The sequence below is a fragment of the Heterocephalus glaber genome, unplaced genomic scaffold (assembly GCF_053883595.1).
Source record: "Heterocephalus glaber isolate CG9 unplaced genomic scaffold, H.glaber_assembly_v1.0 deba00001571, whole genome shotgun sequence".
Classification (NCBI taxonomy): Eukaryota; Metazoa; Chordata; class Mammalia; order Rodentia; family Bathyergidae; genus Heterocephalus; species Heterocephalus glaber.
This window is the reverse complement of record NW_028258356.1, coordinates 2,171,379-2,187,068: the sequence shown is the minus strand read 5'-3', so window position 1 is coordinate 2,187,068 and position 15,690 is coordinate 2,171,379. Positions and strand designations below refer to the sequence as shown.

The window sequence follows — 15,690 nt, the reverse complement described above, 5'->3', positions numbered from 1 at the left end:
ATACTCCAAGGGCATCCACGGAAGTTCTTCTGAAGAAGACAAAAAAGATCAGTGATAAGCGTAAAGCATAAATCGAATTACCTAGATATTATCATTTCCAAGGCAACCTGCCCCTGTCCCATTTCCCTTATCTGTTCATTAATGTGTAAAGTTACCAAAAGGGAGCAACAGTTTTCACCGTCTGAAGAATAACAAAGCTTATGTACCCATAAAGCAGGTGGTAGTGTGACTAATTTGTACTTGCAAAGTAGTAGGAGTGGCTATAGAGTCTTTTCTTAAATAAAGACATAGCAACACAGATTTTGATAAAAATTATGAAAAAATTTAGAACCAAAAGGCAAATAAACAGGAAATAGAGATTCAGAGAAAGATGCTGTGGGATGGTGGCTGCCAGCAGGACGGGTCAGCATGAGAGGAGATTGAACCACTTATTAACATTTTCTGAGTCTTTTATAACCTAAGTGGCAAATTACTTTATGCCATCTTTATGAAGATTTTATTTTACCTCTTTGTCAAAGTGTAAGCATATAGAAGTCACCACCTGTTTTGTTTTGTTTTAATTTGTACCACATCACTAGCCAACATGCCCCTTAATATAAGTGACCTGAAATGTGGGTAAAAACTGACCCCACAACACATACTGCTCATCTATATGCCCAGAGTAGCTTATATTCTAACCTGTAGGCCAAAATGCCTTTGGCTCTGCTTTGTTCTCAGTAAGAGCTTTTCTTCTGTTTAAGTCCCAGCCCCGGTGAGTCATCTCAAGGGATCAAATGGAAACATGACAGATAGCCTTTGGTTCACCTGGACTCCAGCCCCTGGGGACCTCGACTTTTATGAACTGATTCTCTACAATCCTAATGGCACTAAGAAGGAAAACTGGAAACACAGGGACCTGAAAGAGTGGCGTTTTCACGGCCTTGTCCCTGGGAGGAAGTACACACTGTGTGTGGTGACTCATAGTGGGGATCTCAGCAACAGGATCACAGGGGAGGGCAGAACAGGTAAGAAACCCAATCACCAGTGACCAAGTGTTGGAGAGAAATAGCTTTATTTTAATTTAAAGACATTTTTCATTATGATTTTAATAATAAAATCAATGATGATGTGCCAAGTACTAATCCTTTCAAAGGCATTATGTACAGATGATAAAAGATACACACTTTAAGAACTAGGCCCTTAGCTTAGCACGGCAACTTACCTGTATGAAGATAGTAGGTCACCAGACATCTTTAAATTTCAGCTTTCATATCTGTAAAGTGGAGATAATGATATATATCATCATTATGTTGCTATGACCTGTGATTCCTAAATGTTTTTATGTCTTGGGCACACGTAGATAATATCTGTATGCCACCCTGGGATCAGTCAATGAGACCATCTAAAACTGAGCATAATTATCTATGAGTCCCCACCCTACCCCCAAAAGCTAATGGAATCAACACTTTCCCACACCTGTAATCCATTCGGGGCACATTCATGTCCTACAGTACCCTGGTAAGGAAGTTCTGATTATGAATACTGAAAGGTATGTAAAACACTTGAGGACAGTGCCTTATACATACAAAATAATATAACTTAAAGCCCCTACTGCCCTTTAACCAAATTGACCTTTCCTACAAAGTACATTAAAAACATGTCTGATGTCATTCAGTGATCTTATTTGTTTTTGTTGAGCACTGATGTGATTATGTGGCTTTTCATTTTTCTCCTACACACAGCCCCAAGTCCTCCCAGTCTTTTGTCATTTGCTGATGTTGCAAATACATCCTTGGCCATTACCTGGAAGGGACCCCCAGATTGGACAGACTACAATGACTTTGAGTTGCAGTGGCTCCCCAGAGATGCACTCACAATCTTCAACCCCTACAGCAACAAAAAATCAGAAGGACGCATTGTGTATGGTCTTCGTCCAGGGAGATCCTATCAATTCAACGTCAAGACTGTCAGTGGTGATACCTGGAAAACCTACAGCAAACCAATTTCTGGATCTGTGAGAACAAGTATGACATGTTTTTCTACTCTTCATTTTTAAATGGAGTGAGAGGAAATGAGGCTTGATTTGAATCCACATTTTATTTCAGATTCATTGGATTTGAATTCAGACAGATGAGAATATATATTTGTTCATTCATTAAGAATGAACTGGACAATGAAGAAGTAATTCTGCTCACATGGAGCTTTGGTTGAGGGTATTATTATTATTAAAAAGACAATTACACTTTGGATGTGATGAGGGAAATAAATGTACTATAGAAAATCATGTTGGGGACAACTAATTCAGTACAAGGGAACTTCCTAGAAGAAGAAACATCCAAACTAAAACCTAAAGAGAGCAGAATTAACCTAGTGGAACCAGGGAATAGAAAAGGAGAATATTCCAAGTAGAGAGAATAAAATATTGCAAGACCAAGGGACAAAAGAAAGTTTAGCTGGCCAGAGCATGAAGATGAGGATGAAGAGAATGAGATTGTAAAATGTCTTGTATACTGGTGTCAACTTCAACTTCATTAACAGAGATTATGCTTAAGCATATTAGAAATTCACTCTGGGTGCACTGTAGAGAATAGATTAAAAGGGGTAAAACTAAAAACAGAGAAACCAGTTATTATCCAGTAAACGTAGCTTTCAAGATCAGCTCAGATAGTTATTGGTTGTCAGTAAAATACATGGTTGAAAATTGGAAATTTAAGCAAGAAATTGTTTCATGTATTCAATAAACAGTGAAACTGTGACAGGTAAAACTTGTGTTCCACGTTGTATCCAAAGAACAGTTTGGGATCAGATAGTTGTTTAAGAAAACCTGAGCATTTTAGTTTATAACAAGCTCAGGCTGAGTTTTCAGTGGCTTACTATGATCAGGGTCTTTTCCGTCTGTCAAGCAGAACACCATCAAAGTTTGTGGGTATTCTGTCTTGGCTTGGGGGGTGGTATTTTGTTTTATATTTTGCAGTGCTGGGGATTAAACTGAGGGCCTTGAGCATCCTAGGCAAGCACTCTGCTACTGGCTCCAACTCTCTGCCCTGTTTTTTCCAGCTTTTGTTTTCTTTGCTGCAATGCATCAAAATTCTTAATAATTTTTGAACAAGAGACATCACATTTACATTTGGCACTGGGCCATGAAAATTACGTAGCCTTTCATATCTACAAGGCTTATAAGTGAATATATAATTTTAATTTGGGGGAGGGGAAGATTAAATTAAGGGGAAATGATAAAATTTGTACCAGGGACCATAAAAACTCCACAAGGAAATTGAAAGGCTTTTTTTTCTGTTCTTTGTCCTTAAGGTTCATCATCCCTATCTTTTGCCTTTCTGTGTTTATCATACCCACGACATGCAACATTTTTGTGCGCTTTCTAAATGAGTTGATTTCATTGATTATTGCTATCTGGGAACTGTTACTGTATGTTGTGCTATGGCCAAAAGAACAGTGAGAAGGATTTTAAATTTCTTTATCAAAGCTTTTGACCCCTGAAATGAAGTTGGATGACCTAGACCAGTGATGGCAAACCTTTTATAGAGCTTTTAATGACAAAACAGCCCACTGCATCACATGTGCCATAGGTTCACCACTACTGGTCTAGCCCTAGGTTTTCAAGTTCTATTCCAGAGCCTGAGGGTTTCTTAGAAGTTCCTGGAGAAAGAGGATATGCAACAAGAGTTCTTGGCTCCACTCTGGCATGGCACCTTTGATTCCCAATTCACACTTAAAATACAGGACCAGAGCCCCCTCTGATTTTACATGTTGGGGATCCGAGCACTTTTCTTTTTTAAATAGCTCAGTTGCTACAACTGAAATTCAAAAACTATTTATCTAAACTGTATAGTTTACCTTCATAGCAAGTAATTAGAGATGGTTGACGTAAAGTGGGCTGGGGAGGCTTAGGAGTTTGGTTATTAACCTCCATGGCCTCATAAGGGCTTCTCTTTCAGACTGAATCTTTTGCTGTGTCATTCACAACCACAAACAAGATTAGCTGCCATTTATTGAGTTTCTATTGTGTGTTAGCTACTATGTCCAACAGAAGAAAACTGAATGGTGATAAACATAGCAGGATGGAATAGTATGACATATGTGAGGAGTCACAGAAATGTCTGTGTCTGCAGCATAGCATGTGAGCAGGGAAGGGCAGGCGAGCAATGGAGAAGGGAGACAGAAATCAGGGCTTGGAGGAGAACAAGTCAGTAATGCCAGTTTATAATTCCATCACTGTAAGAGCTCACATCTATTGAGTAGTTAGTGTGTCTGCCACTGTTCTAGGTGGCTGTGCATGTTTCAATGATTGAATCATTACAATAATCATATAATGAAGATACTTTTAACATCCTCACTTGACAGATGAGACATAGAGATGTAATTTGCTCAAGAGTGCACAACTAGTATATAGAAACTGTAATCAACCTGGCTGAGCTGCACTTTTAGCCCTGAGCTAGTCTGCCTCACTTTCTATCTGACCTCTGTCACTTGATTTCATGTGCATTTGTATTTCTAACATGTTGTCACTTGATGATTCTCTAAAGGGACAACATTTTAACTTTTGATGTTTTTTCAAATCAGGGCCTGGCAGCCAGAAATTCCCTTGAAGATCTATGAGCATTTTCTCCTCAAAAAACAATCTAAGAAAAATGTGAGAACTACTTCTTTAAATCTCAGAGTTAGTTGAACCTAAGGGAGCTGGAAAGCACGTGTCAGAATGCTTAATTGTTCTTCCCTTCTGCTTTAGAGCCTGACAAGATACAAAATCTTCACTGCCGCCCTCAGAACTCAACAGCCATTGCCTGTTCTTGGATTCCTCCTGATTCAGACTTCGATGGGTATAGCATTGAATGTCGCAAAATGGATACCCAAGAAATTGAGTTTTCCAAAAAGCTGGAGAAAGAAAAATCTCTGCTCAACATCATGATGCTGGTACCCCATAAGAGATACCTGGTGTCCATCAAGGTGCAGTCAGCCGGTGTGACCAGCGAGGTGGTTGAAGACAGCACCATCACAATGATAGATCGTAAGTGTCTCTGCAGGTTTTCTTGGGTCCCTGCCACATGGGGTTAGGGCTCTGCCCTTCTCTAGCCCATCCATTTGTGTTCATTTGTGTACAATTCACTTGTACATAAGCTTGTATCATTGTCACTTGAAGAAAAGGACCCAAAAGGATCCAGAAAATGGAAACATTTTTATGGGTAAAGTGTGCTGAAAATAAACAAGTTAAATGATTTTAAAGTACCTGAATGAGTTAGTATTTAAATACATCACTTTACCTGTTATAGTTAGAGCTATAATGGAGCTTTTAAGCAATTTGATGCTACAACTTCAGGAAATCCTGCTGGGGAGCTGCTTCTTTCATTATGTCTAATGTGCCACCGGGAAATCACGTCCTCTACTGCTTCCTTTCAAGGGAGGAGAGAATTTCTTGATCACAAGCTTTAGGCACACACCCTTTCTCTCTGTTACACACACACACACACACACACACACACACACGCACATGGAGTCTGGTGTCTGGTGTAACTGACTGGAGGCCTTTGTTCCACTTCTTGCTTAGGAGGTAAAAGCAGCACTGTGACACCGTTGGTTCCTTTCCCACTTCTTTTCCAGGCCCGCCTCCTCCACCTCCGCATATTCGTGTGAATGAAAAGGATGCACTAATTAGCAAATCTTCCATCAACTTTACTGTCAACTGCAGCTGGTTCAGTGACACCAACGGAGCTGTGAAATACTTCACAGTGGTGGTGAGAGAGGCTGATGGTAAGTTTGGAGGAGTTAATGAAGTCTGGTAAGACAAAGAGTTGACTTCTCAGAGGTTGTATGGGGGTTACTTCCGTGACAAGTTCTTAAGAATACTAAACTTAATCTTTGTATCATTTAGCTCTGTCTCTGTTGGATACAAGAAAACGTAGCAAAAGACTGTTCCAAGGCTCTTTTAGCAATCAAGTCTATTATCCTTGAGGTTTAATTAATAAATGGGAGAAGAGGAAAAAAGAATAGCAACTATAATAATAATAACAATAACCAGTCTTTCTTGAATTCTGACTATTTGATAGGCATTGTTAGAAATACTCTGCATGTATTGACCAGTAAAATCCTTTTCACTAATCATCAGTCTTACACGCCTGCCCCAAGACTTACGTGTGCCAGGAAAGCACTACCACTAAGCTACAAGCCCACCCCATTACTTATAAATGGAATTCACTGTTCTTTCATTCTACCATTAAACAATAATTCTCTTCAACCCTCTCTGTCTCTAATATGGTTTTTTTTCTTTTCCTTTTTCTTTTCTTTTTTTTTTTTTTTGGTACCAGGGATCAAACTCAGGACCTTGCACTTGCCAGATAGGTGTGGCACCACTGAGCTACATTTCTGGCTCTGGCTCAAATATCTTGATTGACCATACACCCCCAATTCACCCACCTACTCACAAAAATGTCCAAAAGTTTGAAAGAGGGAAAACTTCATGAAGAACATTTCTACTTTCTCAAATAAATTTTGAATAGTATATTTTATTCTCTAGTTTCCTAAATTACTCAGTGGCTACCTAACTCCTACAGGTTAGACAAATACTACATAATAGTTTTGCAACATTCTATACAAACATAGGGTGTGATCTTTAGAGCTTATTATTATCTATATTATATCTATAGAGCATTTGTCAAATGACTGTAAGAATGTTGTATTTGAGCTACAAATCTCTGTATGCATTTGGCACTGAGGTCATATATGTTAATTCTCCAAAAGAGATGCTTGTTCCTGCAATGACATCAATATATTTTAACTTCTTTATATTTTTAAAAATTATTTAAGTTTCCACACATGAGTTTCTTAAGCATCCCTGACAATTCTGACTGATTTGTGGATAAAGTAGAAATATTAAACCTAACAAACAGTTGGAACAATTTCCAGGCTAAGCTATATTTTATTCTCATTCTGAGTGTCTAACAGTCCATATGCTTTACATCTTATTTATTTGTGCCTAATCTGATTATGCATAGTTAAATAATTTCAAGGTACATCTCATATTTCCTTATACCTCATAATTAAAAATAAATTTGTGAACTATAGAAAAACTACTTTTAGTGATTCATGAAATAATGTTTTACTACACAAATATAAGGCAGTGACCAAAAGGAAGTCACACCCCTGAAAGCAGCAAATGGGTCTGCATTGTGTCCACAGAGGTGGGCTATAATCCCCTGGTGAGCATCTCCTATAAATGTCATGTATAGAATGCACACTTATCCTAAGGCAACTTTTCTTTTCAACTACTACCAACAAAATAATATTTCTATTTCCAGAAATGCAAATGTTTTGACAAAAGAACCAACCAACCCAATGTAGGAAGTCATCTATCATCTGGGTCTTATATTTGCTTGTCAGAAGGGAGCTCTGCTGGCTAGAGGCTATAGAAGAGGGGATGTGTGAGAGGAGAAATATTATGAAGACCTTGGTTCTTGAAGTCAATCAGTTCCTTCTCCCTTACACACCAACCTGCATCCTCAACATAGCATAAGTAAAAGACCAATAAACTAGAAAAATAGCAATATTTTTAAGATCCACTCATGGTGAGCAATATTTATTAAGCAAGCATCCATGATGATGTGATGAACCCTACAGTACCACTCCTTGAAGTTCCTTATAAATGGTATCTGATCTCCATCATATTTATCTTTCTAATTATGCTTTCCCCCAACCAATATAAAAACTAGTTCATAGGGCCGGGGATTTAGCTCAGTGGTTTCGCCACCTCCTGTACAAGTGCAAGGACCCGAGTTTGATCCCCAGTACCAAAAAAAATTAGTTCTTAGTGCCAAAACACACAACAGTGGGTAGACAAGGGAAGAGGAGTTCTGGGAACTGCTCAGAGTGAGCCAGGATTAAATTGTACTCAAGATAACAAAGAGCCACACACAGAGCAATTATCAGACTGGGCAGGGCATGTGAATCATGCATTGTGGAACAACTGCTATGACCTGGGACATGATTTCTCTTATCTCTTCCCGACTTCCCAGGTCATAGGGATTTCCTTATTAGCTCAACTACAGTGGCTATTGGCTAGGTTGAGAGTTTGTTGGATGAGTTGACTTATTGAGAGGGTTATGCAGCTTGCTGGTGCTTAGATACATTATCATTTGATACAGTGAGATATCCTCATTTTATTTCTTAAAAAATTAATTACATATATATATGTGTGTATGTGTGTATAATATTTATTTTAGAAAAAATGAATTAAAATTAATTTCATCAGGAGAATTTCACAGCGTCCTTTTTAGACCATAGAATCTGTATTCTGGGATGGCCAGAAATAGTGGCTAGGGAGGCAGCCTCAGAACCCTAGTTAAATGTCACTGAAATCACTCAATATACAAGAAAAGCTGGCCTTAACTTTGGGTTTTCTCCTCAGGCAGTGATGAGCTGAAGCCAGAACAACAGCACCCTCTCCCTTCCTACCTGGAATATAGGCACAATGCCTCCATTCGAGTGTATCAGACCAATTATTTTGCCAGCAAATGTGTCGAAAGTCCGGACAGCAATTCCAAGAGTTTTAACATTAAGCTTGGAGCAGAGATGGACAGCCTAGGTGGAAAATGTGATCCCAACCAGCAAAAATTCTGTGACGGACCACTGAAGCCACATACTGCCTACAGGTTAGATATATTATCATTATTTTATTACAAGAGATGCCCTTTATTACTAGGTGCTCAGTTGTCTGAATATTTGCTGCCTATGAGCTCCTGTAAACTAACAGCCTATGTTACAAGAGTACTATATATCTTCCAGGGTAATTTATAAAAGTCAGGTTCCCACCTCCATTCACGGGCAATGTTTAAAGAGGTCTTTCAGCGTTGTACAAAACCCTTATGTGAAGAATGAAAGCTTTTAATAGATTATTTTTTCTCCCACAACTTCTTTAATGTGAGTCAAATAGTTTATAATGTTAACAATTGTGAAAATACCCAAAAAGACTGAGTTTAGAGAAACCCAAACAATATGAGGGTATGGCCTCCACTTTAATGAGGGGTAGGATTATACTTATTTTCCTCCTAAGGTGTGCAAAGATGAAAGTGTTCTGTGATCCAGACAAAACCCTTAAGAAGACAGGGCCTCTGAATGAATGGGGGCACATTTCCCTCCCCGTGAGATGGCAGACAAAAGAAGGAGCTGTTTGGCTTTGGTCCCAGGAAGCACCACTGCAGCCAACAGACCCTCCTGGTCCTAGAAATCAGTGATCTCTTTTCTGCACTGTGTTCCTAGAAAGCAAGTAGAAGCAAAAGTACATATCATCCCAAGCAGAGTTCTCAAGAGAAAGGCAACCGAGGCTATTGTCTGGGATACAGGCATCTAAGATTATTACTTCTGCAAAGGATATATATGCCTTCTCTCTTGGGTGTTGGCAGAGCTAATATGGCAGCCAGTGTCCATTCTGGTTGGTCAATGCCAAGGTCATATTGACTCAGTGGAAAAAACACTTCTGCCAGTTCCAAGAGGAGACCCTGACATAACACCACATTTAAGAGAATTCTTAGGGCCGGGGATTTAGCTCAGTGGTTCTGGTGCCTGCCTCACAAGTGCAAGGTCCTGAGTTTTATCCCCGGTACCAAAAAAAAAGAGAGAGAGAGAATTCTTAGCCCCTCCTTTACATCAAGAAAGGCAGCCTATTTCCCTAAACAAAAGATTCACTTTCAGCAAGAACTCTGCCTGCCTGCCTCTCCCCAGGACTCACCACAATCTTGCTGTTACCTCCCAGGCAAGGTCAGCACCTCCAGAGTAAACACACATATAAACTTGTTAGTGATATTTAATTCAAGAAGAGAAAGTAAGAGCCTATTTGAAGGAGATAAGGTCTCAAAGAAAGAGGGAAATGCAAGAGAGATCAGAAAACAAGTCCTTCAGATCATAAAACTGGGAGTCTTCCATTCCTATAAGAATCAAGAGGAGCCTCCCATCCTTGGTTACTTGAGATCACGAAATCTGAGTGAAAGTCCACCAAGAACCATTTTCTCTTTTAGAGGTGGAAAATTGAGGCCTTCTTGCTCATTTACATGTAGAGAGTGGAGAGACGACACTAGTTCACCTTTCTTAGAAGGGCACATTTTAACTAAAGAAAATACTTCATAGGTTCTTTTTGGCATACTTGTATTGCCAGCATTACGACTCTTGCACTTTGGTGCCATTGTTAAATAAAATAAGGGTCACTTGAACACAAGCACTGTGATCCCACAACAGCCACTCTCATAACAAGATGACTATTAAGTGACTAAAAGGTGAGTAAACATACATGGCAGGGAAATACTGGACAAAGGGGTGATTTATATCTTCAGTGGGATTGAATGTGACAGTGTGAGGTTTCATCATGCTACTCAGAGCAGCACAAAATTTAAAACTGATGAAGTGTTTATTTGTGCAATTTTCCATTTAATATTTTTAGAATGATGTTGACTGTGGGTAACTGAAATAGCAGAAAATGACACTGTGAATAAGGGAGGGAGAAACTGTACTACATTTCACAGAGAAAGCAAGTAAGAAACTATGTACAATTTGTTTCTGGATCAGATCCTGCCAATCCCCCTCCACACATCCTTTCCTGTCCACAGTAACTGCTGAGGTCTTTGGAAATGCCCCAGCATTTGAGTTCTAGCTTTGTTACTTTCTAGCTATGTAGCTTTGTAAGCAGCATTTCAGCTCTCTAATCTTTGCTTTCATCTTCAAATCATCACAGGGTTGTCCTGAGGGGTAAAGTATAAGATAGATTGAGTTTTCTTGTGTCCCTTGTGGATTAAGTGCTTCTTGTGATTTGTATTCACTTACAATAGCTCATCTACCATTTGTGCCAGTACTCCCTTCCCTCTTGCCACTTCTCACTCCTCCAGATTTCCTCACTGCCACATGGCTCTCTTGTACCCCTAGCCCTTTCCATCTTCTTTTCACTATCTTTGGGACCCTTCCCACTCCTCTGGCTGGCTCGACTTCTGCTTTTACCTGTGCTTTTTAACCCTTTATCAAATTATCTGCCTCGTTCACTAGACTGAGAGAAATTATAGTGTAATAGGAGCCACAGAGATGTCATGGAATAGAGAAAAATACATCAAGTACTTAGCACAAAAGAGGTGCTCATGAAATATCAATGAATAAATAAAGGAGTGAGACAACTCTCTGAGAAAGTTACACATTCTTTTCATAACCAATTCATGATATACATACTAGTTTTCTAGAATGCAGCTTTCCTATATTTCTAAAATATATGTTTGGTTCTACCTGTTAAGAGCCTGCCAGGCAGATAATACTTGTTAAGGGAAGGCATAAGCTTTCAAATCAAAACATGTGAGAGAGCCATATACTAAGACACCTCTTGTGTAGTGGCTGCTGAACATGCTTCAATGCAGCTAGAATAATTCTGCCTGTCTCAAGTTGATAATCACCAGGGTGACCCCAGACACTGCCAGGTATCTTTTTTTTTTAAGGGAATAAGTAAATAAATGAGAAATAACACAAAAAATGAAACATTGGGATTAAAAAAGGTAAATACTAGGTTTAGGTGATATACAACTTTATTTTGTCAATGAAGTGTGTTCCCATTCATTTTTGGGTTCCTATTATCCGTATGTATCATTAGCCTTGTTCCATATGGAAAAGGAAATAGAAGATTATCATGGTGAGTGGCAATTTGGAGGTATGAAAATGCTGATTTGGTTTTGCTTTTATTCTAAATAGAATAACAAGGCAGCCACAGTAAAGTGGTCAGCTTCCTTGACCTCATTTTCCTCAAATGAAGAGAAACTGAACCATATGATCTCTAACTTACTGCTGTAAAATTCTGACTCTGACAGATTTAAAGTTGAAATAATTATTATCACATGCCAACTCCTGAACTTCTCATTTAATACACAATGACTTCCTGTTGTCCTTTGAAGACATTTCCCAATCATTTCCAGGATCTTTAGGAATGCATATTATAGATGTGGTTGATCAACATAATCAATATCTGGAACCAATGATGTTCATTTTCAAAGATTACAATTGGACCTGGGTGTGTGTTAGAACAAAGGGGTGAAGGGTCAGAAGTATTTGTCCTGGCTCAGTACTGCTCTAGCATTATCACAGCACACGCCCAGATACTTTTGAATTACATAGTTTTTTTTTTTAATAAGGAAAAGGAAGTCTAACATTTGTGTTCATAGAATTAAATTAACACAAGTAGAAATTGTCTTACATAAGCCAAGCTTAATGCTCTATTGGTAAACCTATAGTCGAATCTTTTTTGGTACTGGGGATTGAACTCGGGTCCTTGTGCTTGTGGGCCAGGCGGCAGCATTACTGAGCTAAATCCCCGGCCCAAAGAACCTTGAAGATAGAAGGAATTCAAGAAGTTACCTGAAACAGTTTGTAACTTAGGGTAGGGATGCCCTCTTACAACTTAGCTGAGAGCTCCCCCTGATCAAATCCACCTGATGACTGGGAGCTCACTACCTAAGAAGCAGCCCAGGCTTCAGATGTTAGAGAACAGTTATATGTTCCTAAACTTCTCCTTGCCTATGACTTCCACCTAGTTCTACCTTCAAGAGGAAAAATAATGACATCTCTTTCCTCTTCTATATTGCAACTTCCCTTAAATCTGAGGTCATCTGTCATGTTCTTCTAAGTCTTCTGTCATCATCCTAATCACTCACCTCAGATGATTTCTAATTCTCCCTAAAATTTACCAGCAGAGATTGAGCTCAGTCCTCCAGACTGGCCTGATTCATGCCAAGAACATAAGATACATGTGTTATGATAGGATCCGAGGCTTTTCATTCACACAGAGGTTATTGGTGTAGCAGGGCCGGGGATTTAGCCCAGTGGTTCCGCTGTCTGCCTCAAAAGTGCAAGGTCCCGAGTTTGATCCCCAATTCCGAAAAAACAAAAAAAAAAACCAAATCTGGTGTAGTACCTGTATCTCACTTGCTTATTGAATTTAGGACCAGCTGATCATCAGGCACTGTCTGACAGGGACAGATGGACAGATACTTCAGCAGCTCTCCTGTCTGCTTGTAATCCTTCCCCTATCTAGCTCCAGCTTTCATCATTCTTGCAACTGAAGATCCCTCTACCTGGAATGTGAGCCTGGTCCCCCCCTCTCTTTCCTCATATTTTTATCCATATGTCTTCTTATCAAACAGACCTTCACTGACCACGCTGAATAAAGCAGTTTCACATAGTTGGTCTTCATTGCTTTCTAGCTTCTTTATGTTGCTCTTTTCTTTTTCATAAAAAAAGACATCACCATCTGACATATATTTGTGGATTTTTTATCTAACTTCCTCAATGGGAATGTGATCTCTGGAATGAAGGGACTTTATTTGGTTCCTAGCAGTATCTCCAGCTCCCAAAATTGGGACTGGCACACAGCAGGAGTTCAATAAATATTTGATGAATAAATCAATGAAAGAATGCATGGACATAGATCTATCTGATTGCATAATTTTTATCCCACCCTGTATACAAAGTTACCAGGTACCGGGCTGGGGATTTAGCTCAGTGGTTCTGGCGCCTGCCTTGCAAGCTCAAGGTCCCGAGTTTGATCCCCGGTACCAAAAAAATAAAACAAAGTTACCAGGAACCCATACCACTTGTCCTTGTACACATTTTTACTGTGCTCAGTCACTAATTGCACTTACGTAAATCTATTTTTTTTTTTCTCAGAATCAGCATTCGGGCATTTACTCAGTTATTTGATGAGGACCTGAAAGAGTTCACAAAGCCCCTCTATTCAGACACATTTTTCTCCTTGCCTATCACCACAGAGTCAGGTAAGGCTAACCTTTCAAGCCTCCCACATGCCTCGTGAAAGAACCTCTAGGGAGAGATCCAGTGACTTGGCCAGTGATAGGGGAAACATTTATTTTCATTTGGAACTTAATCTTTATGTGATTGTGGATTGATGTGGACTAGAGAAATTGCCCTATTTTTGCAGGAAAATGGACTATAAGGTGATTAATCTAGAAAATAAGATGAAGTACAAAATTTTTTCTATTAAAAATGAATTTTTATTCAGTCTCCAGCACCTTAAAACAAAACAACAGAAATAAAAACAAAAATTGAAACTTAAAAATAAAACAATGACTGAAAGACATTAAAACCAAGTGCTTGCAGAGTCAAAATGATGCAAAAGCTTTCAGTTAGAAGTTGGAATTATATACGCATATACAGTTGGCCACCTGTTTCCACAGGTTCAACACTGTGTATCAAAAACAGTAGAGAGAAAAAAATCTGTCTGTACTAAATATGTAGAGTTTTTCATGACATTATTCTCTAAATAGTATAATAGCTATTGACATAGGATTTATGTGTTTAAGTATTATATGTAACCTAGAAATGTCTTAAAGCATATAAGAGGTTATATGCAAATATTATGGTTATATGCAAATATTATGCCATTTTATACAAGGGATTTGACCATCCATGGATTTTGGGGTAGGGGGCATCCTCGAATCAATGCCCCTCAGATACTGAGGGACGACTGTACACAGCAAAAAAGACTACCAAAAATCCCCCACAGTACTGATGTTGAATATCTCTAAGTAGTGGAGTTATAGGCAATTTTCCTTCTTTTGCTTAATGTGTTTGCTTTCCCACTATTTAAAAATGCAAACTTAGAGGGCTGTGAGTGTAGTTCAGTGGTACAGCACTTGCTTGGCATGCATCAGGGCCTGAGCTCAATCCCAGTATACAAACCAATAATAATATTTTTAAAATTAAAATATTACTTTAAAAGGCTTTACATAAATTTATGCAAGAAACTTTTCTAGTGTGTTAGAGGGGAAGTCTGAGTAATAATAGTAGCTAATATTTTCTGGTCACCTTCTCTGTGGAGCTACAGTTGTAAGCATTGTACGTACAATAAATTATTAAGTTATCACTGCAACCTTTGGAGGTAGATGCTATTATCATTTAAAAATGAGGACCTGAGGCACCAAGAGGTCATGTAACTTGCCAAGATTGTATAGCCACTTTCTCCCTGGGCATACAGTCTCTGCCTGCATTGCACTGTTTGGATATGTCCATCATGCCAAGAATAGCACCGCTTTCATCACCTTGTTTCTTGACACTACTGCCCATCGCAACTTTCCCTCAGCCAGGATGCTATGCCGAGTCCTTTGGTCTGGAGGAGTTCTTTAGAGCTGAAACAGTCTCTCTTGCTGCATGACAACACATGGCTGAGCCTCACAAAGATCCCTATCTACTTATGCCAAATACAGGGCTAATCTCCCACTTCTCAGGCCAAAGAAGGATCAGAGCCCAGTTAAGAGGATTTAGATGTATTTGCCTATAATTTAATGTTAAGTAGGGACTCTGTAAACATAATTATTTTATATCTGAAATATTGTTATACAATAAAAATCATATTTAGTTCCGTAAAGGGATACCTTAAAGATACATTCAAACAGAATACTAAACACATTAAAACAAAAATGACTGTGTTGATTTTTTGAGTATGGAAAAGCAACATGCAATAAATAAATCCAAGTTCTTAAAACAAAAAGCTTCAAAAATGGGCTCCATCATAGATGTAATGTGAGAGGTAAAATGTAACATTTTTAAAAGAAAACACAGGAGTAAATCTTCAGGATCTGAGATTACAAAATGGTTTCTTTTTATTGATATAATAAAATGCATGATTATTTTCAGTTGCAATCTAGAAATCACTAAACAAAGAAATAC

The 15,690-nt window shown here is 38.7% G+C and overlaps 1 protein-coding gene across 3 annotated transcripts in view; it reads left to right on the top strand.

Annotated features, from left to right (window-relative positions):
• Ptprb (protein tyrosine phosphatase receptor type B) overlaps nt 1-15,690 on the top strand; it is a 131,851-nt gene that overhangs the window by 83,755 nt on the left and 32,406 nt on the right. For all 3 annotated transcript variants that reach the window (XM_087192422.1, XM_004845046.3, XM_004845047.3), the window contains 6 exons: nt 741-1,004; nt 1,722-2,003; nt 4,727-5,005; nt 5,596-5,745; nt 8,396-8,639; nt 13,672-13,778. In XM_087192422.1, the coding sequence (XP_087048548.1) occupies nt 741-1,004; nt 1,722-2,003; nt 4,727-5,005; nt 5,596-5,745; nt 8,396-8,639; nt 13,672-13,778 (1,326 nt within the window). The remainder of the gene's footprint in view (nt 1-740; nt 1,005-1,721; nt 2,004-4,726; nt 5,006-5,595; nt 5,746-8,395; nt 8,640-13,671; nt 13,779-15,690) is intronic.